This window comes from Theropithecus gelada, chromosome 1 (genome assembly GCF_003255815.1).
Source record: "Theropithecus gelada isolate Dixy chromosome 1, Tgel_1.0, whole genome shotgun sequence".
Taxonomy (NCBI): Eukaryota; Metazoa; Chordata; class Mammalia; order Primates; family Cercopithecidae; genus Theropithecus; species Theropithecus gelada.
The window spans coordinates 44,830,124-44,853,836 of record NC_037668.1 but is presented as its reverse complement, the minus strand read 5'-3'; the positions used below and the strand labels follow the sequence as shown (position 1 = coordinate 44,853,836).

The following is a 23,713-nucleotide window of genomic DNA, read 5'->3' as shown; positions in this document are numbered from 1 at the left end:
AAAAAAAAAAAAAAAAAAAAAAAAAAAAAAAAAAAAGATGGAGTGGCAAGAAAGGAAGAGAGGATGTTGTGTGGGGGTGAAAAGAAAGAGGGTTGAATTCCTGCTGGGGGTGATGGGGGAAATTTATGGACGAGGAATTCATGCTGGGATTCACGGGTATGAATTGGAGATGGGTGATGGGAATGGAGAGGTGGGTCCAAGAGACAGCACCACAGGGGTGCGGCATGGAAGGGCAGGGTCCCAAAGCAAAGGAAGGCAGTGCTGGGGAGGGTCAGTGCCGCCCACCAAATGCCCACTGGCACTGCCCAGTGCCAGGCATTGGGGTGCTGGACTGGATGAAGCCTAGTCTCAGTCCTTGGGGTACTCCTGGCATGATGGGGGAGTGGCACGGAAACAGAGAATGGTAATTGGGTGTTTCCAGGCACAGTGGCAGGCTGGCCTCAGGGGAGGGAGCCAGGCAGGCTGAGAGGGCCCTGGAAACAGACTGAGCAGGAGGAGATGGGAGCCATGGAAAGTGCTAGAGCGCTTCCTCTGAAGCCACGGCCTGAGCTCTACATCGGCCCCTTTTAGCCACGGCTGGAGCAGCTGGGATGCAGAGCACCAAGTCCCTAGGCTGCCCGTAGCATGGGGACCCTGGGCCTGGCCCACGAAACCATTTTCTCCTAGGCCTCTGGGCTTGTGATGTGAGGGGTTGCCGTGAAGACCTCTGACATGCCTGGAGACATTTTCCCCATTGCCTTGGGGCTTAACAGTGACCTGGTTTGGTAGCTGAGCCCAAGATGGACAGCCTGGAGGGAGGACCACTTGAGGAGCTGCTGGTTGAGCATCAATCTCCTGAGCTTCAAGTCACTTCCCGAGGCCACCCTAGTGTTTTCAAGCAGGAAGGTGGCTTTCATCTTGGTGACCGCAGTGGCCTGCAGTGGCCCACAGCAAACGTCAGAAAAATCACTTGCTCCAGCCTCCCGACCCAAGACCTCTCAGGTTCCTACCTCCCTGTCCATCTAAGGAAGGGTGGCCAGTGAGGCACCAGGCTGAACCCCAGGAGCCTGGGTACCCCAAGTGTCTCTTGGCCCTCAGGGACATTCGCCCTGCCTGCCCCACAGGGCACATACCTGCATCCACTGGTCATCCATGTTCTCCTCCTCGGGGCAGATGGTCAGCTTACACCTGGCTTGCATGGCCAGAGCAGTCACTGACTTCAGGAAGTCCTCATTTTCAAAAATACTAGAGAGAGCAGAAAAACAGCTCCTTAGTGCTCTGGATTTTGAAGCTCGGCCTGGAAGGATGGGGAGGGACACACAGGTGCTCAGGGGTCACCTGTGGTCTGAACAGAGGCTCCTGGCACGTCCGGTCTATCTGTTCTTAGCAGGCATGAGCTCATAGAATCCATCTAACAAGCTATGAGGCAGGAACTAGTGGGTACCCCTTCCACCCATGTATTAGTCCATTTTCACGCTGCTGATAAAGACATACTTGAGACTGGGAAGAAAAAGAGGTTTAATTAGACTTACAGTTCCACATGGCTGGGGAGGCCATGGCAGGAAGTGAAAGGCACTTCTTACATGGTGGTGGCAAGAGAAAATGAGGAAGAAGCAAAAGCAGAAACCCCTGATAAAACCATCAGATCTCATGAGACTTATTCACTATCATGAGAACAGTATGGGAGAAACCGCCTCCAGGATTCAAATTATCTCCCACTGGGTCCCTCCCACAACATGTGGGAATTATGGGAGTACATTTCAAGATGAGATTTGGGTGGGGACACAGAACCAAACCATATCATCCTGCCCCTGCCCCCTCCAAATATCATGTCCTCACATTTCAAAACCAATCATGCCTTCCCAACAGTCCCCCAAAGTCTTAACTCATTTCAGCATTAACCCAAAAGTTCACAATCCAAAGTCTCATCTGAGACAGAGCAAGTCTCTTCCTCCTACGAGCTATAAAATCAAAAGCAAGCTAGTTACTTCCTAGATACAATGCGGGTACAGGTGTTGGGTAAATACAGCCATTCCAACTGGGAGAAATTGGTCAAAACAAGGGGATTACAGGGCCAATGCAAGTCCAAAATCCAACAGGGCAGTCAAATTTTAAAGCTCTAAAATGATCTTTGACTCCAGGTCTCACATCCAGGTCATGCTGACACAAGAGGTGGGTTCTCATGGTCTTGGACAGCTCCACCCCTGTGGCTTTACAGGGTATAGCCTCCCTCCTGGGAGGCTGGTTTCACAGGCTAGTGTTGAGTGTCTGTGACTTTTCCAGCCACATGGTGCAAGCTGTCAGTAGATCTACCCTTCTGGGGTCTCGAGGACAGTGGCCCTCTTCTCACAGCTCCATTACGTGGTATCCCAGCAGGGACTCTGTGTGGGGACTCCAACCCAACATTTCCCTTCTGCATTGCCATAGCAGAGGTTCCCCATGAGAACCCCACCCCTGCAGCAAACTTCTGCCAGGGCATCCAGGCATTTCCACACATCTTCGGAAATCAAGGCAGAGGTTCCAAACCCCAGTTCTTGACTTCTGTGCACTTGCAGGCTCAACACCATGTGGAAGCTGCCAAGGCTTGGGGCTTGTACCGTCTGAAGCCAGGGCCTGAGCTCTATGTTGGCCCCTTTCATCATGGCTAGAGCAGCTGGGATGCAGAGCACCAAGTCCCTAGGCTGCACATAGCATGTGGACCCTGGGCCTGGCCCACAAAACCATTTTCTCCTAGGCCTCTGGGCCTGTGATGGGAGGGGCTGCTGTGAAGACCTCTGACATGCCCTGGAGACATTTTCCCCATTGCCTTGGGGCTTAACATTAAGCTCCTTGTTACTTATGCAAATGTCTGCAGTTGGCTTGAATTTATCCTCAGAAAATGAGATTTTCTTTTCTATTGCATTGTCAGGCTGCAACTTTTCTGAACTTTTATGCTCTGCTTCCCTTTTAAAACTGGATGCCTTTAACAGCACCCAAGTCACATCTTGAATGACTTGCTGCTTAGAAATTTCTTCTGTCAGATACCCTAAATCATCTCTCTCAAGTTCAAAGTTTCACAAATCTCTAGGGCAGGGACAAAATGCCACCAGTCTCTTTGCAAAACATAACAAGAGTCACCTTTGCTCCAGTTCCCAACAGGATCCTCATCTCCATCTGAGACCATCTCAGTCTGGATTTCATTGTTCATATCATTATCAGTATTTCTGTCAAAGCCATTCAACAAGTCTCTAGAAAGTTCCAAACTTTCCCACAATTTCCTGTCTTCTTCTGAGCCCTCCAAACTGTTCCAACCTCTGTCTGTTACCCAGTTCCAAAGTTGCTTCCACATTTTGGGTATCTTTTCAGCAAGGCCCCCCTCTACTGGTAGCAATTTACTGTATTAGTCCATTTTCACACTGCTGATAAAAACATACCTGAGACTAGGAAGGAAAAGAGGTTTAATTGGACTTACACTCCCACGTGGCTAGAGACACCATGGCGGGAGGCGAAAGGCACTTTTTACATGGCGGCGGCAAGAGAAAATGAGGAAGATGCAAAAGCGGAAACCCCTGAGAAAACCATCAGATCTCATGAGACTTATTTACTACCATGAGAACAGTATGGGTGGAACCACCTCCATGATTCAAATTATCTCCCACCAGGTCCCTCCCAGAACATGTGGGAATTATGGGAGTATAATTCAAGATGAGATTTGGGTGGGGACACAGAGTCAAACCATATCAATCCGGGAGAAGACAGAATATGAGTTCACTGTTCAAGGTCACACCACCTGGAACAGTGCTGGGACTGGAATACAGTCCTCAATGGATTCCGGCCTGCGTCCTATCCACCAGGTTACCCTCTTACTCTTCTGCCCCTGAAGCAATCAGAAGAGGGAGGAGAGGGTCTCCTGAGACCCCAGCACACTTGTCAGGAGCTCTCAGACTGCAGGAAGATTGCCTGGACCTCCCCAAAACGCAGATTGGCCCTTCCCCAGGGATAAGACCCAGCAGCTCACAGGCAGCCAGAAAGGTGCGTTTTATTTAATTTTAATTTAATTTAATTTAATTTTTTATTTTTATTATCTTTATTTTTCTCAAGACAGAGTCTTGCTCTGTTACCCAGGCTAGAGTGCAATGATGTGATCTTGGCTCACCGCAATGTCAGCCTCCTGGGTTCAAGAGATTCTCCTGCCTCAGCCTCCCGAGTAGCTGGGATTACAGGTGCCCGCCCACCACCACACCCGGCTAATTTTTTGTATTTTTAGTAGAGACAAGGTTTCACCATGTTGGCCAGGCTGGTTATTTCATTTTTGAGATGGAGTCTCACTCTGTTGCCCAGGCTGGAGTGCAGTGGCGCAATTTCAGCTCACTGCAACCTCCGCCTCCAGCGTTCAAGCAATTCTCGTGCCTTGGCCTCCTGAGTAGCTGGGATTACAGGCATGTGCCACCACGCCCGACCAGTTGTATTTTTTAGTAGAGACAGGGTTTCACTATGTTGGCTAGGCTGGTCTCAAACTTCTGACCTCAAGTGATCCACCTGCCTTGGCCTTCCAAATTGCTGGGGTTACAGGCATGAGCCACTGTGCCTAGTCCAGAAAGGCTCACTTTAAAAGAGTTCCCAGGAGTTTCTGGTGCACAAGGTCCATGGGCCACACTTTACATGCCCCTGGGAGCTAACGTAGCCTCAGCTGCATCAAGGCAGGACTAAGGCAATGACAACAACAGTAAGGAACCTCCCCGCCTTTTTAGAGCCCCCAAGAAGCGGCAAAGCTCTCAGTGGGCAAGGAGGGGTGACTGCTTTTCCATCACACAGTGAGTGCTGCGGATGGAACTCGGGCTCTTTGTTGCTGGCCCAGGGCTCCTCCCGAGGTGTCTGGGCCCACCCCAGCACCCCCGGGCCTCTCACCTGCACACGTACACCTCCTGCGGGGGCTGGGTGTTAGGGGTCATGATCCAGGGCGCCACGCGGAAGACCACGCTGTCTTGGAACACCACAGCCTCGGGGAGCTCCTGCAGGGGGTGGGGGGTGGGGAGGCAGGGGCTGTCACCGCCACCAGGGCCCAGCACCTACCACTTCTGGTAGTTGTTTGGAGTCCCCCTTCCCCAGCCACGCCACTGCCTGGAAGGTCAGGCCCCCGATGCAGGGCTGCCTTCTCGGCCTACCAGTTTGGACGTGTCCAACATGGAGACGGTGAGGGTAATGAGCCCTGGGAAGTTGGTGTCCGGGAAAGCGAGGGCCTCCACGTAGAAGTCCATGTTGTGCCTTCCGCCTGGGACCATCAGGTAGTGAGAGGGCTGCTTGGGACCCAGGACTACCCTGCACCTGGAGGACAGTCTGCCCCCTAGGAGAGAGGCAGGGGAGACTCGGGTCTGCGTCCCCACTTCTGAAGACCTTTCCTCCTCTCCCCAGTGCTCCCCAGAAGCCTTTCCCAGGGTCACCACGTGCCACCATTAGAGAACCCCTTGCAGCCAAATCTGGTCAGTCCCCTTAGGAGAAAAGGACCAAAGTCTCAGCTGGGACACTGCTCCCTGGCTGAAGTCCCGGAAGGGTGTGTCAGGGGTGCCTGAGCCATTCCAAACTTTATAGGAAGTCCAGTATACACCATTCCTTCACTAATTCCTGAGCATCTGCTCTAGCCAGATGTCAGCGGGGGACAGGGACACAGCAGGGGACCAGGGAGACAGAGTCACTGTCCTCCTATCCTTACCCCCAGAGAGCGCACAGTTCTTACGGGTGAGTAGGGAGGAGCAGAGATCATAAAAATAGCAGACAGCTGTGATAGAGGAAATCCCTGAGGACTTCCTGGAGAAAGTGATGCCTGGGTGGAGGCAATAAGTCGACCTGTCAGCAAATCAATGTCAGTTTAATCACTTTAAGAATGACACAGGCTGGGTGCGGTGGTTCATGCCTGTAATCCCAGTACTTTGGGAGGCTGAGGCAGGAGGATCACAAGGTCAGGAGATCGAGACCAGCCTGGCCAACATGGTGAAACCCTATCTCTACTAAAAATACAAAAATTAGCTGGGCGTGGTGACGCAAGCCTGTAATCCCAGCTACTTGGGAGGCTGAGGCGGGAGAATGGCTTGAACCTGGGAGGTGGAGGTTGCAGTGAGTCGAGATTGCGCCACTGCATTCCAGCCTGGCGACAGAGACAGACTCTGTTTCAAAAAAAAAAAAGAAAAGAAAAGAAAAAAGAAACAGAGGCTGGGTGTGGTGCCTATAATCCTAGTGCTTGGGGAGGCTGAGGCAAGTGGATCATTTGAGGTCAGGAGTTCAAGACCAGTCTGGCCAGCCTGGTGAAATCCTGTCTCTACTAAAAATACAAAAATTAGCTGGATGTGGTGGCACATGCTTGTAACCTCAGCTACTGGGGAAGCTGAGGCAGGAGAATCACTGGAACCCAGGAGGTGGAGGCTGCAGTGAGCCGAGATAGCACCACTGCACTCCAGCCTGGGCAACAGGGTGAGACTCTCATAAAAAAAAAAAAAAAAAAAAAAAAAGTATGGAATAGACTAGGCAGAATGATCTAGATCAGAATGATTGTCAGGCCCTGCAGAAAAACCCCTCCCATGGCCTTCTCCATCTCCTTCCATCCAGAAGCCAAAGTCAATAGATGCCTACCTGACCTCACCCGTCCCCTCTGCCCTGTCTCTTCCACCCTCATCCACCACTTTAACCCTTGCACATTCCACTCTAGCTACACTGGCCTCCCTGCATGCCTCCAAACCACAGGCACCATCTCACCTCAGGCAGGGTCCACGCACTTGCCGTTCCCTCTGCCTGGAACGCCCTTCCCCTAGGTGTCTGCCTGGCTGTTCCCGTACCTCCGTCTGCTCAAATGGCACCTCATGGGGGACACCTTCCCTGGCCACCCTCTCTCCACACACCCCCACTTCCACTCCTCACTCCATGTCTCCTTCCCTGCCGCATTCTTCTACATAGCATGTCACAGCGTTGGACACACTAGGTGTTTTATGTAATTATTTTACCTATAGTTCTCCCAGCCACTAAGATGAAAGCAACGTGAAGGCAGGGACTTGGTCACAGTCATGGCTCTGTGCCTCATGCCTAGGACCAAGCCTAACACCTACGTAGTTCCAGGTGCTCGTGGGCCGCTGAGAAGTTCCTGATGTCTCTGATTAGCAGGATGTTGCAGAACAAATGATCACATGCCACATGCCATCAGCTTGCACTCAAAGTCTCTAACCAGGAGTGGGGTGTGTGTGTGTGTGTGTGTGTGTGTGTGTGTGTGTGAGAGAGAGAGAGAGAGAGAAGCAGGGAGCAATAACGAGTCATTTTGTCTGTGTCCTCCATCTAGAAGGTAATAGATGAGATGTTGTCTGTCTTGCCTACTGCTGTGTCTGCTGTTCTTAGAACTCGGCACATAGTAGGTGCTCAGGATTTACCTGCCACACAGCTGTGTGACAGAAGTGTGCCCCATTGGCCAGGGCAGGGAGGGAACACAGATGGGGATGACTTACGTGTGGCCTGAAACACCCTCACTTTGTCCATCTCAGACCTGGCCACGTGGAGCACCAGCGTATGCTTAGTGAAGAAGTCCTGGGGGGTCTTCGTGCTCAGGGTCATCAGGGACATGTCCTTCAGGTCTGGGATGAGAAGGGCATTGCCGGAGTCACAGGCCCCTGAGACCACTGCTGGTTTCCCATAGCCACCTCCTGGAGGAGCCTCGCACCCCACCGCTCCCCTGAGACCTCCCTTTACCATGTTGCCTGGTTTTCTTTTCTTTATGCTATTTTGAGTATTTTAATGATGGTTTTCATTTTGGAATGAGAACTCATTAAGGTTTTGGTCTCCTCCCACTAGAATGAGCTGAGGATGTAACCTCAGCAAAGCGGGGACCACATTTATTAATATTTTGTTCCTTGCAATGTTCCCTGAATCTTGAACCTAGAAAGCCGAGAACTCCCTAGAACAAGGACCAGCACATGGGAGGAGCTCAGCTGAGATTTGTGCAATGAACGAGTGAAAGGTTTCTGTGCTGGTCCTGAGCGAGAAGTGAAGTTTGTAAACCAACTTGAACAATAGCCAAGAAGGGGTAGAGGGTGGGGAGAGTCAAGAGATGCCTTCCGAGGGGACTGACTGATAGCCAAGGGCTTAAAGGCTTTGGGGTCAATTTGGTTTGAATCTGGGATCTGTCTGGGCATAGGAAAGTGATTTCAGCTCTCTCTGCCTGTTTCCTCATCACTAAGACAGGGTCAAGAGTTGTACCCAGCACAGAGCTGTCGTGAAGATAAAGTGAGGTGATACACAGTGCTTATACCAGCTCCTGGCACCCCAGGAGTGCCCACAAAGGGTAGCTGTTGTGATTATTACTGCACGCCAGGTACTGTACAGAGACTGTCCCCTGGCATCGGGCCAGGCCAACTATATGCAACTTGAAAATATATCCACTTCTATGTTATTCTAAGAGCTCCCCAGGAAGGCCTGCCAGCCCGAGCCCCTCAGCACCTTCCTCTAGCGCAGGTGGATAATGTATCCTCCCTTCAACCCCAGATCCACCCTCAGCAGCCCGGAGGTTTGCCTGCAGAGGTCCTGCATCCCCCACCATCCTCATGCCCCTAAACCCGCTCCGGAGTTGGGACGTCTGGTGTTCAAACCCCGAGTCTGCTACATATCAGTGCTGTGACCTTGGGCAAATTGCTTAAGTTCCCCAGTGCCTTGGTTTTCCCGTCTATAAAGCTTTGTGTGGGAAGATCAGATGAGTTAATCATTCCAAAGCGCTCAGAGTGGTGCCCGGCCTATGGCAGAGGTCTCAGGGGCTGCTCTGATGTGAGTCTGGGAATGAGAAGCTTTCCTTTCGAATGATTTCAGGCTCTAGGTTTGACCTAAGAGGGTTTAGGTTGGGCAGCGGGGTGAGGCATGGAAACTGGGGCCCGTAGGAGGCATCAGGAGGCAGCACTGGCCTCAGCTCTTTCCTGACTGCTGTGTGAGCTTGGAGAGGTCACTTGCCCCCCGCAAGGGCCTTTGCCCATTGCTTCACCTATAAAACGGATGTGCCAACAAGAACATGCTTTCAATAACCCTTATTTCAGAGGGCCATCACCAGGTTCAGGCCACGTGGGCAAAAGGGCTTTGTAAAAAGCCCTTCCCGTTAGCTAGCAAATGCTCTTTACCTTTGCTGTCAAGCACTTCGTCATCCTCGCAGTCCATGGCAGAAGATTCAGGATTGTCTCTGTCACAGTTCACCAGCAGGATGGCACCCTGTCCACAAGGGCCCCAGGTCCAGGTCCTCTGGACACCAGCAGAGAAGAGTCATGCTTAGAAACTAGCGTAGAGCCCTCCAACTCTTGCAAGAGGCATAGCAACTTCCCATCACCTCTTTTTTTTTTTTTTTTTTTTTTTTTGTCTTTCTCCCTCACCAAGCTGGAGTGCAGTGGTGTGATCTCAGCTCACTGCAACCTTCACCTCCCGGGTTCAAGCGATTCTCTTGCCTCAGCCTCCTGAGTAGCCGGGACTATACGCACGTGCCACCGAGCCCGGCTAATTTTTGTATTTTTAGTAGAGACAGGGTTTCACCATGTTGGCCAGGATGGTCTCAATCTCTTGACCTCATGATCCGCCCGCCTCAGCCTCCCAAAGTGCTGGGATTACGGGCGTGAGCCACCACGCCCGGCCCCCATCACCTCTTTAGCCCAGTGCCGTTTACACATCTTGCTCCCATATCAATTGATTCTTTGATCTCAAGAGTGGATTTTTGTCTTTTACTGCAAAAGTCACAACTAAATTCACCCAAAACACAATTCATCCATTTAAAAAAAGGACAGTCACATGGATTTTAATAGCTTTCAAGACATGTTAGCCAGGCGGGGTGGCTCACACCTGTAATCCCAGCACTTTGGGAGGCCGAGGCAGGCAGATCACCTGAGGTCAGGAGTTCAAGACCAGCCTGGCCAACATGGCGAAACCCTGTCTCTACTAAAAATATGAAAATTAGCTGGGCGTGGAGGCACACAACTATAATCTCAGCTACTCGGGAGGCTGAGGTAGGAGAATCGCTTGAACCCGGGAGGCGGAAGTTGCAGTGAACCGAGATGGTGCCACTGCACTCCAGCCTGGGAGACAGAGCGTGACTCCATTTCAAAAATAAATAAATAAATAAATAAAATGTTGAGCTTGACAAACCAAATGCAGCTAAATATGTATGTCAAGATTCTAATCTAAATAGTTACTATTATGTGAACTCTTAATTACTCATTCAGCAAAGTGTGGTACTATTCTTAGAAGTCAGTTAATATCTGTCCAAAGATTAAAGCCCATTAAGCAGCCCCACCCTATAGGGATCTAATAGCGATAGCGCTTCTCTTCGCGGGAGAGCGTTTGCCCGCAGGAAATGACTGCGTTTCGGGATGGATACAGGGATAGGTTCTACTGCTAGAGTTGTAATTTTTCTTCCCACTCTTGCTGACCCCACAAAGGATCTTCCTCTTTTTACAGGTCACAGCCCCCAGTGCACACCAGCATAAAATGGTGCAGGCAGCGCTGGGGTTTCAGGTTTACCTGAAGACTCTGGTTTAAGACAGCGTTCACGTGTCCCTTCTGCACATACCACCATCTTGTCTTTCCACAACACACCCTCCATCTCCCCACCTGGCTCCTTCCCGCCTCTCCCCCTGCCATTTCTTCCTTTCTCTGTTATTGCCCCATGTAGGCAGCTCTGCAGAAATCTCTCCCATCAGTCATAGAACATGGAATAGGGAGTTTTTGAGCCAGAGCCTTGCCCACGAATTTCCTCTCTGCTGTGTATTAACTGGGTGACTCAGTAGCGTTTCTAGTTTGTAGGATAACACATTTTCTGAACCCACGATTGGTGAAAATCTGATTTTGTAAAATAGATGGGAAATACATAAACCAAAATATTAATGGCGATGCTAATTTTCTCCGCCCCCCCCCCCCCACACTTTTTTTTTTTAACAGTTAACATGGGATGCGTGAGACAGACCAGCATTTACCCCATCACCACAAGGGGGCGCCCGGGGAGACTCCAGCAGAACTAGGAAAGGAGCGTTTGGGTGAGCGGTACCTTGTCTTCCACAGCTCTGGTTGGCTTCACTTTGCCGGTGCGGGTGATGTCTGCGCACAGGGAGATTTCTGAAATTCCACCAAGTAAGAGGAGAGGGTTGGTGAGGGTCCGGGGTTGGGGCACCCAGCCTGGCCCCAAATGGGCAGGTCCTTTCCCCAGGGGACTGTGTGCACCCATAGTGGGAGCCCCTCTTCCTGTCCTTCAGAGGAGACACAGGTTCAAGGCATCCTTCCCCCATGGCCCCCAGGAAGTCTGGCTACAGTTCGGACAGCAGAGTTGGGGCCTCTGACCATACCTGTTCCCCTTCAGCGGGGCCACAACTGTGATGTCCACCAGACCCTGCGCGTCTGGACACCCCCAGGGATTTTGGAAGGAATTCCCAGCCACCGCAAAGAGAGGTTCCATGTGAAGCCTCTGCAGGCACACCCTGCCAGGCTCTCAAAAGACTGTGGCCCCAGCCCTCAGTGACCTTGGGGTGGGGGACCCAGTGGTGACACCAGCCCCACCGGCTCTTCATGACATGTGTTGTAACTCTATCTGGGGACAAATTGCAACCCTGAACATGCCCCCACTCTGTCCAAATGGCTTGGCTGAGAAAGCAAACATTTGTTTGTAAATCCTTCCTCCTTCATCCGAATATATGACCGCAAGGTCATTCCAATAAAATAGATCTGTGTGCCCCACAGCATGATATGGTGACCCTTGTCCCACGTGAGACTGACCCAGATGACCTTCTAAACATATTCCTAGCCATGTCTTAGGGCCAGGGAAGCATTGTCCTTTTGTGGTCTGGACTTCCCGACACCTTTACTAACTAATTGGGTGACCTTGGACAAGTCTGTTTAACTCTGTGCCTCAGTTTCCTCATCTGTAAAATGGGATAGTAATAATACCAATTTCGCTGGACTGCTGTAAGGATTAAATGTAAAGTCTTAGCACAATGCCTGGCAATTAAGTGCTGTATTAGTATTATTTAAATATGTATTAATGAATGAAATGCATTAATGAAATGAAACCTGAAGATTCTATATGCTACATATTATACATATATGTGTGTGTGTATATATATATTTTTTAGTTTTTGAAACTGGGTCTCACTCTTGTCACCCAGGCTGGAGTGCAGTGGCACAATCATGGCTCACTGCAGTCTTGACCTTCTGGGCTCAAGCAATCCTCACACATCAGCCTCTTGGGTAGCTGGTACTACAGGCATATGCCACCATGCTCAACTAATTTTCTAAAATCTTTTGTAGAGACAGGATCTCACTATGTTGCCCAGGCTGGTCTCAAACTCCTGGGCTCAAGCGATCCTCCTGTCTCCACCTTCCAAAGTGCTGGGATTGCAGCTGTGAGCCACCATGTCTGGCTGCTACTTATATATTTAATACACATAATGATACTAATTATGATATTATTGTTCAAAATGAGGTCAAGTTAAAGAATGGATTTTACTCAAAGAGGAACATTACATAAATATATGTATAGGTGGATCACTGATATGGCAGAAATGGTGAAAATGAGATATAAATAATGGAATTTGAGGAACACTGTCTAGATTATTGTATAAGACAGTGTCATCATCCACTTTTTGTTACAGATATTTGAGGTATAAAAAGGAATAGAGGGCTGGGCTCAGTGGTTCACGCCTGTAATCTCAGCACTTTGGGAGAGCAAGGAGGACGGATCACCCGAGGTCAGGAGTTTGAGACCAGCCTGGCCAACATGGTGAAACCCCGTTACTACTAAAAATAAAAAAATTAGTCGGGCGTGGTGGTGTGCACCTGTAGTCCCAGCTGCTAGGGACGTTGAGGCGGGAGGATCGCTTGAACCCAGGAGGCACAAGTTGTAGTGAGCCGAGATTGCACCACTGCACTCCAACCTGGGTGACAGAGTAAGACTCTGTCTCAAAAAAAAAGGAATGGAGATGCATATATTGAAAAATCCATGTACCTACTTCCTAACTTGAAAAGTAAAATGTTAAGATGTAATTAAAGTTCCCCACACCACCACTCCCACATTGTAGTTCTTTGTGGTTCACTGACTAGGGATGGAATATTTCTGAACTCCCAGATGTCTGACTGGCTGGAAACCATGCTTTTCCTCTGCTCAGTGTAAAATAAGCTCCAGGTATAGTTTCTCCTACAGAGACATCCTGCAGGGATTAGGAGGTGGGTAGGAGATGAGACAGCACTCTAGGATCCTGGTTGTCACTTACCCACCCCGGTGAGATAGAGTAGAGCTTTGACTGGTGGAGTCTTGGGTCCATGGTATGAAATCTGAACCTATGGGAGAGCAGATCACTAATGACTTCTCTTAGTCATTCAACAAACACCCACTGGACCCCTGCTATGTGCCAGCTCAGGATAGGGCACTGGGGAGACAAAGATGGGCCATAGCCTGTAAGGAGTGGCCCCATCCGATGGGAATGTAGGGAAAGCAAAAAGCTTGAATGACTGGTGCTACAGAAGAGCATCCTATGGGGGCCCAGCAATGGAGACACTCTGCCTGGCAGGGTGGTTTGTGAAGGAGTACGCTTTGAGGTAGATCTTGGAAAGGTAGTAGGAGCCCAGCAGCTGGAGAAGGGGCAGAAGAGGCACTAGAAGGAGAGAGCTAATCATAAGCCACAGAACTGACTCTGGCAAGCAGAAGGGATCAAGGAAAGACCTGAAGAACCAGACCGTGGAAAGGCCGGGTCCTGGGGTATCTCGGGGGCAGGAGCTTTGAGTGGGTGGAGGTCTCTTCAGGAAGAAATGAGAAAACACCAATCCCCTGTGCCCAAGGTTCAGAAATTCTAGGAGAACACTTCCGATTGGCCAGAAGAGGGTGGAGCGTCTGGGTTGACACATCCAAGCAAAATGGTGGTGGGGAGTTTCCCAAAGCAGAGCCAAAGAGCTGCCACCAGAGGAAGAGGAGCTCCTGAGGGGACACACTGAGGTGTTCAGACCTGCCCTGTAGACAGTGAAAATCCAGGAAAATGCCACGGCCATCACTGCCTCTGCCTGGACCATGGTGTCAGCCTTCTGTCTGGTCTCCCTGCTTCCCATTCACTCCCTAGTTCCTGTCTACTTGCTAGGCCACAGTCAGTGGGATCTATCTTTCTATCTTTCTTTCTTTCTTTCTTTCTTTCTTTCTTTCTTTCTTTCTTTCTTTCTTTCTTTCTTTCTTTCTTTCGTCTGTCTTTCTTTCTTCTCTTTCTCTCTCTTTCTCTCTCTCTTTCTCTCTCTCTCTCTTTCTGTCTCTTTCTCTCTCTCTCTCTCTCTCCCCCTCTCTCCCTCTCTTCCTTCCTTCCTTCCTTCCTTTCTTTCTTTCTCTCTTTCTCTTTCTTTCTCTTCCTTCCTTCCTTCCTTCCTTCCTTCCTTCCTTCCTTCCTTCCTTCCTTCCTTCCTTCCTTCCTTCCTTTCTTCCTTTCTTCCTTCCTTTCTTTCCTTTCTCTCTTTCTCTCTTTCTTTCTCTCTTTCTTTCTCTCGAGATGGAGTCTTGCTCTGTCGCCTGGGCTGGAGTGCAGTGGTGCAATCTCTGCTCATTGCAAGCTCCGCCTCCCGGGTTCACGCCATTCTCCTGCCTCAGTCTCCTGAGTAGCTGGGACTACAGGCGCCTGCCACCACGCCTGGCTAATTTTTTTGTATTTTTAGTAGAGACGGGGTTTCACCACGTTAGCCAGGATAGTCTCGATCTCCTGACCTCATGATCCACCCGCCTTGGCCTCCCAAAGTGCTGGGATTACAGGTGTGAGCCACTGCGCCCGGCTGGGATCTTTCTAAATTACAAATGCTGTCTTGCTATCCGCTGGCTGAAAACTTTTTGTTGGCTTCCTGTTGTTCACAAAAAATGAGGTCCCTGATACCAAACTCTTCAAACTGACTCCCTCACCGCCCTCTCTGTCTTCCTTTCTTGCCATACAGAACTTCCTCAGTTTCCCCAACACGTGTCTCACCCTTTTCTCATCCAGAGAGTGCACACAGGCTGACCCTCTGCGTCAAGCTCTCTCCTCTCTCCTGCTCTTAGGTGGGTAGTTAGTGTCATCCTTCAGCTTGCTGCTTCTTTCAGGAAGCCTTCCCTGACCACCCCCTCCCCAGCCTGCCTGGATAGTCAAGCTCTGTGTTCCCCCAAGGAGAAGCCTGCTTGGCTGGCTCTGCTGGGAACAAGTGGCTGTTGACCCAGAGATTTGTGGGAACCCCAGAGGGTCCTGTTGAGCCCATCTACAGGCAAAGGGGGTGTGGTAGGTGGAATGGTGGTCCCCCCAAAAGATACATCCACATCCTAATCCCTGGAACTTGTGGATGTGATTTCATTTGGAAAAAAAATCTTGCAGATGTAAGTTAAGGATCTTGAGACCAGACGTGGTGGCTCATGCCTATAATCCCAGCACTTTGGGAGGCCAAGGTGAGCGGATCACTTGAGGTCAGGAGTTTGAGACCAGCCTGACCAACATGGCGAAACCCCGTCACTACTAAAAAAAAAACCAAAAATTAGCCGGGTGTGGTGGCGGGTGCCTGTAATCCCAGCTATTTGGGAGGCTGAGGCAGGAGAATCGTTTGAACCCAGGAGGTGGAGGTTGCAGTGAGCCGAGATTGCACCACTGCACTCCAGCCTGGGCAACACAGCAAGACTCTGTCTCAATTTAAAAAAAAAAAAGGATCTTGAGATGAGGCGATCACCCTGGACTATCCAGTTGGGCCCTAAATCCCATGGCAAGTGCCCTTATGAGAGAGGCAGAGGGGGATTCCACAGAGAAGGGGCAGAGGCAGTGTGACCATGGAAGCAGACTGGAGTGATGGAGCCACAAGTCAGACGGCCCCCGGGAGCTGGAAGAGGCAAATCATTACTCTCTCCTGGAGCCTCCAGGAAAATCTGGCCCTGCTGGCACCTGGATCTCAGACTTCTGAACCCCAGAACAGTGACAGGATACATTTCTGTTGTTTTACGCAAACCATGGTGATTTTCTTTCTTTCTTTCTTTTTTTTTTTTGAGATGGAGTTTCGCTCTGTCACCCAGGCTGGAGTGCAGTGGTGCAATCTTGGCTCACTGCAACCTCCCCCTCCCGGGTTCAAGCGATTCTCCTGCCTCAGCCTCCTAAGTAGCTGGGATTACAGGCACTCGCCACTATGCTCAGCTAATTTTTGTATTTTTAATAGAGATGGGGTTTCACCATGTTGGCCAGGCTGGTCTCAAACTCCTGACCTCAGGTGATCCACCCGCCTCGGCCTCCCAAAGTGCTGGGATTGCAGGTATGAGCCACTGTGCCCGGCCACCATGGTGATTTTCTATACCAGACACAGGAAACCGATTCAGGAGCATGGACCAGCGTTCCATGGGGCTACCTGTCTGTGGCCTCCATAGAACTCGGCATCATTTGCAATTGTTTGTTTACTAGTAGATTCTCTGACACCACCACTCACAGGTTATATGAGCCCATGAGGGCTGCACCCTCAGCTGTCTTATTCATTTCTGGATTCCCAGTGCCTGGCAGTGTCTAACAGTGTCTGGCACGTGCTAGGTACTGACTAAAGATTTGCTGAATAGAGTTTAATCTAAACCCTGACCTCCATGAACCCCCGGCAGCCGTATATTATTGTCCTCGGGGACACTATGGCTGGAAGAAGCCAGCATGAGCTTTTCCCCAGGGAAAGAGGCTCGGAAAGAGGCTCTGCCAGGTTGGTGCTGTGGATTACAGCAGGACAGAGGGCGAGTGGCTGCCCTGCTGAAGTCCATCCACACTGCCACCCCACAGCTATGACACTCACCTTCTGGTCACCTGTGCTACCACTGGCTGCTTTCATCGTCAGGGTCACCTCTACCCCAGGGTCCAGGGGCCATGTGGAGGAACCTGTGGACTTCTTCTTGGCTGGAGGGCTGTGGGCAATAACCACGCCCACCCCTGGAGAGGCGTTGACGCTGAAGGACGTGCAGTCTTCAGGGGCAGAGCTGTGGATAAGACAGATGGGGAAGCAGAGGATGCGGTGAGGAGGGGCTGGGCTGGCCATGGCTCTCCCAGCATTTCTCCTTGTGATGGTTAATGTTAGGTGTCCACTTGATTGGACTGAAGGGCGCAAAGTATTGTTTCTGGGTATATCTGTGAGGGTGTTGCCAGAGGAGGTTGGCATTTGAATCAGTGGACCAGGAGAAGAAGACCCACCCTCAGTGCCAGCATGGCTACAACAAAAGCAGGTGGAAGATGTGGTATCCCCTTTCTCGCTGGGGCTTCCGGCTGCCTTCTTTCTCCCGTGCTGGATGCTTCCTCCCGCTCCTCCTGCCCTTAGACACTAGACTCCAGGTTCATTGGCCTTTGGACTCTGGGACTTACACCAGTGGCTTGCCAGGGGCTCTCGGGCCTTTGGCCACAGACTGAAGGCTGCATTGTCAGCTTCCTTGGTTTGAGGCTTTCAAATTCAGACTGAGCCACTGCCAGCTTCTCTCTTCCCCAGTTGCAGATTATGGGACTTTGCCTTGTGATCGTATGAACCAGTTCTCCCTAATAAACACACACACACACACACACACACACACACACACACACGCACACACACCGTATTATTCTGTCCCTCTGGAGAACCCTAACACTCCTTTTCCCAATAGGTACAAAAACCAGACAGCAGTCAGTGCTTACCCTGACCGTGGGGAGTAAGTACTGTAAGGTTGTCAGGAGGGAATGAGAGCGACAGAAAGTGAATCCCCTGACCTGAAGGATTTGCATTTCAGCTAGAAAACTAGCAGAGGGATGTGCACACTAGCGGCTCCCACACACGGATGTAGGCATGGAGGGGTGTGTGCACCCAGAGGTTTCCACCACGCCACTGTGCATACACAGGATTGTGCATGTACAAAGCATCATAGACTTCTGCTTCTGGAATTGTGGCAGACCAGGTACTCTGAAGGACCTTCCTCTTAAGAAACAGCAGGATCATGGATAAAATATATGTTTTAAAGCATTGCTGAGCTCATGAGAAATAAGGTAGATCTCCAAGGATTAGCCTTCTCCACATGCACATAAACACACGCACATGCACATACACAGTAGTCAAAGTGAAGAATATCAAAGACAAAGAGAGGATCTTAAAGGCATTCAGAAAGGAAAGTCAGATTATCTAGGAGGAGATAATTCGATTGGAAGCAGACTTGTCAACAACAGTGACATCCAAAAAACAGTTGTGTCATCTCTTTATAGTATTTTGGGAAATAGTTCACCCTTGAACAGCACAGGTTTGAACTGTGTGGGTCCACTTCTACTCTGATTTCCTTCCTCCTCTGCCACCCCAGAGACAGCAAGACCAACCCCTCTTCCTCCTCAGCTTACTCAACATGAAGACGAGGCTGAAGACCCTTATGATGATCCACTTCTACTTAATGAACAGTAAATCTCTTTTCTCTTCCTTATGATTTTCTTTTCTTTCGCTTACTTTGCGGTAAGACCACAGTGTATAATACATGTAACATACAAAATATCTGTCAATCAACTGTTTATGTTACTGGTAAACCTCCCGCCAACAGTAGTCTATTAGTAGTTAATCTTTGGAGAGTCAAAGTTATACACAGATTTTCAACTCCATTGGGGGTCAGCGGTCCTATCCGCAATGTTATTCAAGGGTCAATTGTAACTGTTAACCTAGAATTGTGCACTCGTCCAAAAAATATCTTAATAAAGATATTTTCGGATGAACAAAAACGGATATTTTAAAATCCGACTTTCACCAAGGCGATTTCTAAAGGCATAGTTTAGGAAGGAGGTATCTGATGTCATAAGAACGGTCTGAAGTGCAAGAAAGAATGGTGAACAAATAAAATGATAAATATTTTAGTAAATCTAAACCAACATTGTATACAAAAAAGTCATAAAAACTGTGGGATAAAAAAGGCAGAATATAATTTGGCAGGAGGATGAGAGAGGTGAAGTATTTTGAGATCTCTGATTAAAAGGGGAATTAAGATATTGTTTAACTCTAGATTTTTAAAACTTATTTATTTATTTTTTCTTCAAGACAGGGTCTCCCTCTGTCACCCAGGGTAGAGTACAGTGACGTGATCACAGCTCACTGCAGCTTTGACCTCCTATGCTCAAGTGGTCCTCCTGTCTCAGCCTCCCAAGTGGCAGGGACTACAGGTGAATGCCACCACACCCAGCTACTTTTCAAAGTTTTTTTGTAGAGACAGAGTCTTGCTATGTTACCCAGGCTGGTCTCAAACTCCTGACCTCAAGCGATCCTTCTGCCTCAGTCTTCCAAAGTGCTGGGATTACAGGCATGAGCCACTGTGCCTGGCCTAAACTTTTATGTGCCTGGTCTATACTTTTAAAAGTATTTGGCCGAGCATGGTGGCTCATGACTATAATCTCAGCTCTTTGGGAGGCCAAGGCAGGAGGATCGTTTGCACCCAGGAGTTTGAGACCAGCCTGGGCAACATAGGGAGATCCTGTCTCTACAAAAAATAAAACAATTAGCGGGCATGGTGGCTTGTGCCTGTAGTCATGGATACTCAAAATGCTGAGGAAGGAGGATCACTTGAGTCCAGGAGGTCAAGGATGCAGTGAGCCATGATTCTGCACTCCACAACATCTGCACTCCATCCTGGGCAACAGAGTGAGAACCTGTCTTAAAAAAAAAATAGGCCAATCACTGTGGCTCATGCCTGTAATCCCAGCACTTTGGGAGGCCGAGGCAGGCGGATCACGAGGTCAGGAGATCGAGACCATCCTGGCTAAGACGATGAAACCCCATCTCTACTAAAAATACAAAAACTTAGCCGGTGTGCTGGTGGGCGCCTGTAGTCCCAGCTACTCGGGAGGCTGAGGCAAGAGAATGGTGTGAACCCAGGAGGCGGAGCTTGCAGTGAGCAGAGATTATGCCACTGCCCTCCAGCCTGGGCCATAGGTGAGACTCTGTCTCAAAAAAAATAAAAAATAAAAAATAAAAACAAAAGGTATTCACCAAAAGAATAGAAATAGCATTTATAAATTTCTACACATGGGAAAAATGCAATAATAAGAACATGAATAGGAGAACTCTATTCCAAAAAAGCAAGGAAAGAGTAAAAGTCCACATAGGGAGAAATTGGACAAATAGAAATAAAAGATTAGTAAGAACAAATTCAAATATGTAAATAATCTCCTGTAATCCCAGCACTTTGGGAGGCTGAGGCAAGAGGATCACTTGAAGTTAGGAGTTTGAGACCAGCCTGGCCAACATGGTGAAACCCGGTCTCTACTAAAAAAAAAAATACAAAAATTAACTGGGCATGGTGGTACGTGCCTGTAATCTCAGCCACTTGGGAGGGTGAGCCAGGAGAATTGCTTGAATCTGAGAGGCAGAGGTTGCAGTAAGCTGAGATCACACCACTCTACTCCAGCCTGGGTGACAAAGCGAGACTTCGTCTCAAAAAGAAAAAAAAAAGTAAATAATAAAAATAAGTGTAACAGGATTAGTATTGCCAGTTAAAAGAGAGTTTTCATTAAATAAACAAAATCCAGTAATATACTCTTTACAAGAAACGCATCTAAAATATAAAGACCCAGAAAAGTTGAAAATTTTTAGCAAATGCTAACCCAAAGAGAGCTGGGATGGATATATTAATATCAAAAGAATAAATTATTAGACAAAACAGATTGTTATCAATAGAGAGGATTACAACCTAATGATATACAATTTAACTTACCTAGAAGATATTCTAAACTTGTATGTATCTAATAACAGCCTCAACATATGTAAAGCAAGGCTGGGCGTGGTGGCTCATGCTTGTAATACCAACACGTTGGGAGGCCAAGGTGGGCGGATTGCCTGAGCCCAGGAGTTAAAGACCAGCCTGAGCAATATGGTAAAACCCCATCTCTACAAAAAATACAAAAGAATTAGCAAGGCATTGTGGCATGCACCTGTAGTCCCAGCTACTCAGGAGGCAGAGATGGGAAGATCAGTTGAGCCTGGGAGGCAGAGGTTGCAGTGAGCTGATACTGCACCACTGTACCCCAGCCTGGGTGACAGGGTGAGACTGTGTCTCAAAAAAAAAAAAAAAACAAAAACAAAAAAAAAAAAACATATAAAGCAAACATTAATAGAAATAATTGATAGGGAAAAGAAGTTGACAAAACCACCATCAGAGTTGAAGATTTCAACTCTTCTTTCTCAATTAACAATAGATTAAGCAGATAAAAATTTAGTAATGATACAGATTTTGCTAACATACTTGATTTAGTGGATATACATAGAATTGTGTATCCCACAACTAGCAAATATACATTTTCCCAAGCACAGCACACATGGGTCATGGGTCATTTAAAAAAGCGACTATGTGATTGACCACAAAGTAAGTTTCAACAAACATTAAAGGATAGGTAATATATGGATAATAGCATATTCTTTGATCATTAGGTAACTAATTAGAAGTCACTAGCACAAAGTATGTTTTTAAAAGCCCCATACATTTGGAAATTTAAAACCAGACATCTCAATAACTCACAAGTCAAAGGACAATTAAAAGTGGAAATTAAATAATAATACTTAGGACTGAGCAATAACTAAAATACCATTTTCAAAACTTTTGGGGAGATGTAAAAGTGATACTTTATGCCTTAAATGTTTATATTTTAAAAAAAGAAAGTAAATGCTGAAAATTAATAGAAAAAAAAAGTGTAATGTAATCTCCCAAAATAAAATAAAGTTGGAAGAAATCTGTGAAATAATAAAACAAATCAATAAAGTCAAAAGTTGGTTCTTAGAATAGACCAATAAAACTGACAAATCTCTGTCAACACTGATCGAGAGAAAAAAATATTAGGAAAGCAAATTACTGAAGACAAAGCAGATTTTTTTTTTTCCTGCAGATAGTTGATAAAACGTTAACAAAAGACCCATGAAAACATCCTGTTTAACAGGGAAAATATGAAAACCTTCCCTTTAAAGTCAGAAACATGGGGCTGGGCGCAGTGGCTCATGCCTGTAATCCTAGAACTTTGGGAAGCTGAGGTGGGCAGATCACATGAGGTCAGGAGTTGGAGACCAGCCTGGCCAACATGGTGAAACCCTGTCTGTACTAAAAATACAAAAATTAACTGGGTAGTGCATGTCTGTAATCTCAGCTACTGGAGAGGCTGAGGCATGACAATCATTTGAACCCGAGAGGCACAGGTTGCAGTGAGCCAAGATTGTGCCATTGCACTCCAGCCTGGGTAACAGAGTGAGACTCTGTTTTTAATAAATAAATAAATAAATAAATAATCAGGAACGTGGTAAGGATACCCACCCTCACATCTTTTTGACCTTGTGTGGATGATTCTAACCACTGCAGCAAGAGAAAAAAAGACATAAAATAAAAGATATAAAGAGTGAAAAGTAAGAAAAAAACTTCCAATATTGACAGAAAATACAGTTGTCTGCAAACCCCAGAAGAGTGAATTAAACTTTTTTTAAAATTAAAAATAAATAAAAAGACAAAAGTTTAATAAGGTGACTAATAAAGAGGAAAAAATAAATTACATTTCTATACATCAGCAATAAATAGGAAACAAATATTTTTCTTTTTTTCTAGCAAACCATTTCTTCAAGAAGAAAACAATTTTTAAAAAACAGATATAATTTACAAAAGGAAAAAATACTGTAAAGTACCTAAGATAAATCTAGCAAAACATGTATAAGATTTTTATGAAGAAAATATTCAAACTTTATTGAAAGCCATTAGAGAAGATCCAAATAAATAGAAATACTATGTATATGGTTAAGAAGGCTTATTGCCATAAAGGTATGAATTCTCTCCAGTGGATTTATATATTCAGTGGAATTTTAGGGTTTCTCATGGAACTTGATCAGTTGATTTTTAAATCTACATGAGAAATCCAGGAACTAAGTTGGTCAAGGTACTTGTAAAGAAAAGTAGTAAAAAGTGAGGCACTTTCTCAACCAGGTATAAGACTTCCTATAAAGCCATGGAACTTAAGATGGGGTTTTAACAGCTCAGGCCAAGACAAAGGAAGGACAAAACTTAAAGGAGATAGGACTTGATCTATGACAGAAATAGGCTTGCAGATGGCTGGAGGTAGTAGAGACTATACCATAAATGTTGCTGGAGCAATTGCTCATTCATATAGAAAATGCTAAATTGGAAAAATAAATTGATCCCAGCCTCACACCACACACAAAAACCAGCAGGAGGCAGATAAAGACTTAAATGTGAAAGTCAGAACTTTGAATCTCTAAAAGAAGATACAGGATAACATATTTATGCTTTCTCTGAAACAAGACACAAAACCAGTAAACATGAAGGAAAAGATCAAAAAATTAAACTAGATGTAAATAAATAGGCCAGGTGCGGTGGCTCACGCCTGTAATCCCAGTGCTTTGGGAGGCCAAGGTGGGAAGATCACTTGAGCCAGGAGTTCAAGACCAGCCGGGACAACATAGTGAGACCCTGTATCTATTTTTTTAAAAATTAAAATCAATTTAAAAATTAAAAAAGATGGCCAGGCGCGGTGGCTCAAGCCTGTAATCCCAGCACTTTGGGAGGCCGAGGCAGGTGGATCACGAGGTCAGGAGATCGAGACCATCCTGGCTAACATGGTGAAACCCCGTCTCTACTAAAAATACAAAAAACTAGCCGAGCGTGGTGGCGGGCGCCTGTAGTCCCAGCTACTCGGAGGCTGAGGCAGGAGAATGGCGTGAACCTGGGAGGCGGAGCTTGCAGTGAGCCGAGATCGCGCCACTGCACTCCAGCCTGGGTGACACAGCGCGA

At 47.7% G+C, this 23,713-nt stretch overlaps 1 protein-coding gene across 1 annotated transcript in view; it reads right to left on the bottom strand.

Moving 5' to 3' along the window:
- PADI4 (peptidyl arginine deiminase 4) overlaps positions 1–23,713 on the bottom strand; it is a 55,640-nt gene that overhangs the window by 17,161 nt on the left and 14,766 nt on the right. Inside the window, exons 2-9 of the mRNA XM_025394024.1 lie at positions 16,747–16,927; positions 13,218–13,284; positions 11,003–11,070; positions 9,096–9,213; positions 7,443–7,568; positions 5,124–5,302; positions 4,867–4,970; positions 1,113–1,224 (exon numbers count right to left, since the gene is read on the bottom strand). Of these exons, the coding sequence (XP_025249809.1) occupies positions 1,113–1,224; positions 4,867–4,970; positions 5,124–5,302; positions 7,443–7,568; positions 9,096–9,213; positions 11,003–11,070; positions 13,218–13,284; positions 16,747–16,927 (955 nt within the window). The remainder of the gene's footprint in view (positions 1–1,112; positions 1,225–4,866; positions 4,971–5,123; positions 5,303–7,442; positions 7,569–9,095; positions 9,214–11,002; positions 11,071–13,217; positions 13,285–16,746; positions 16,928–23,713) is intronic.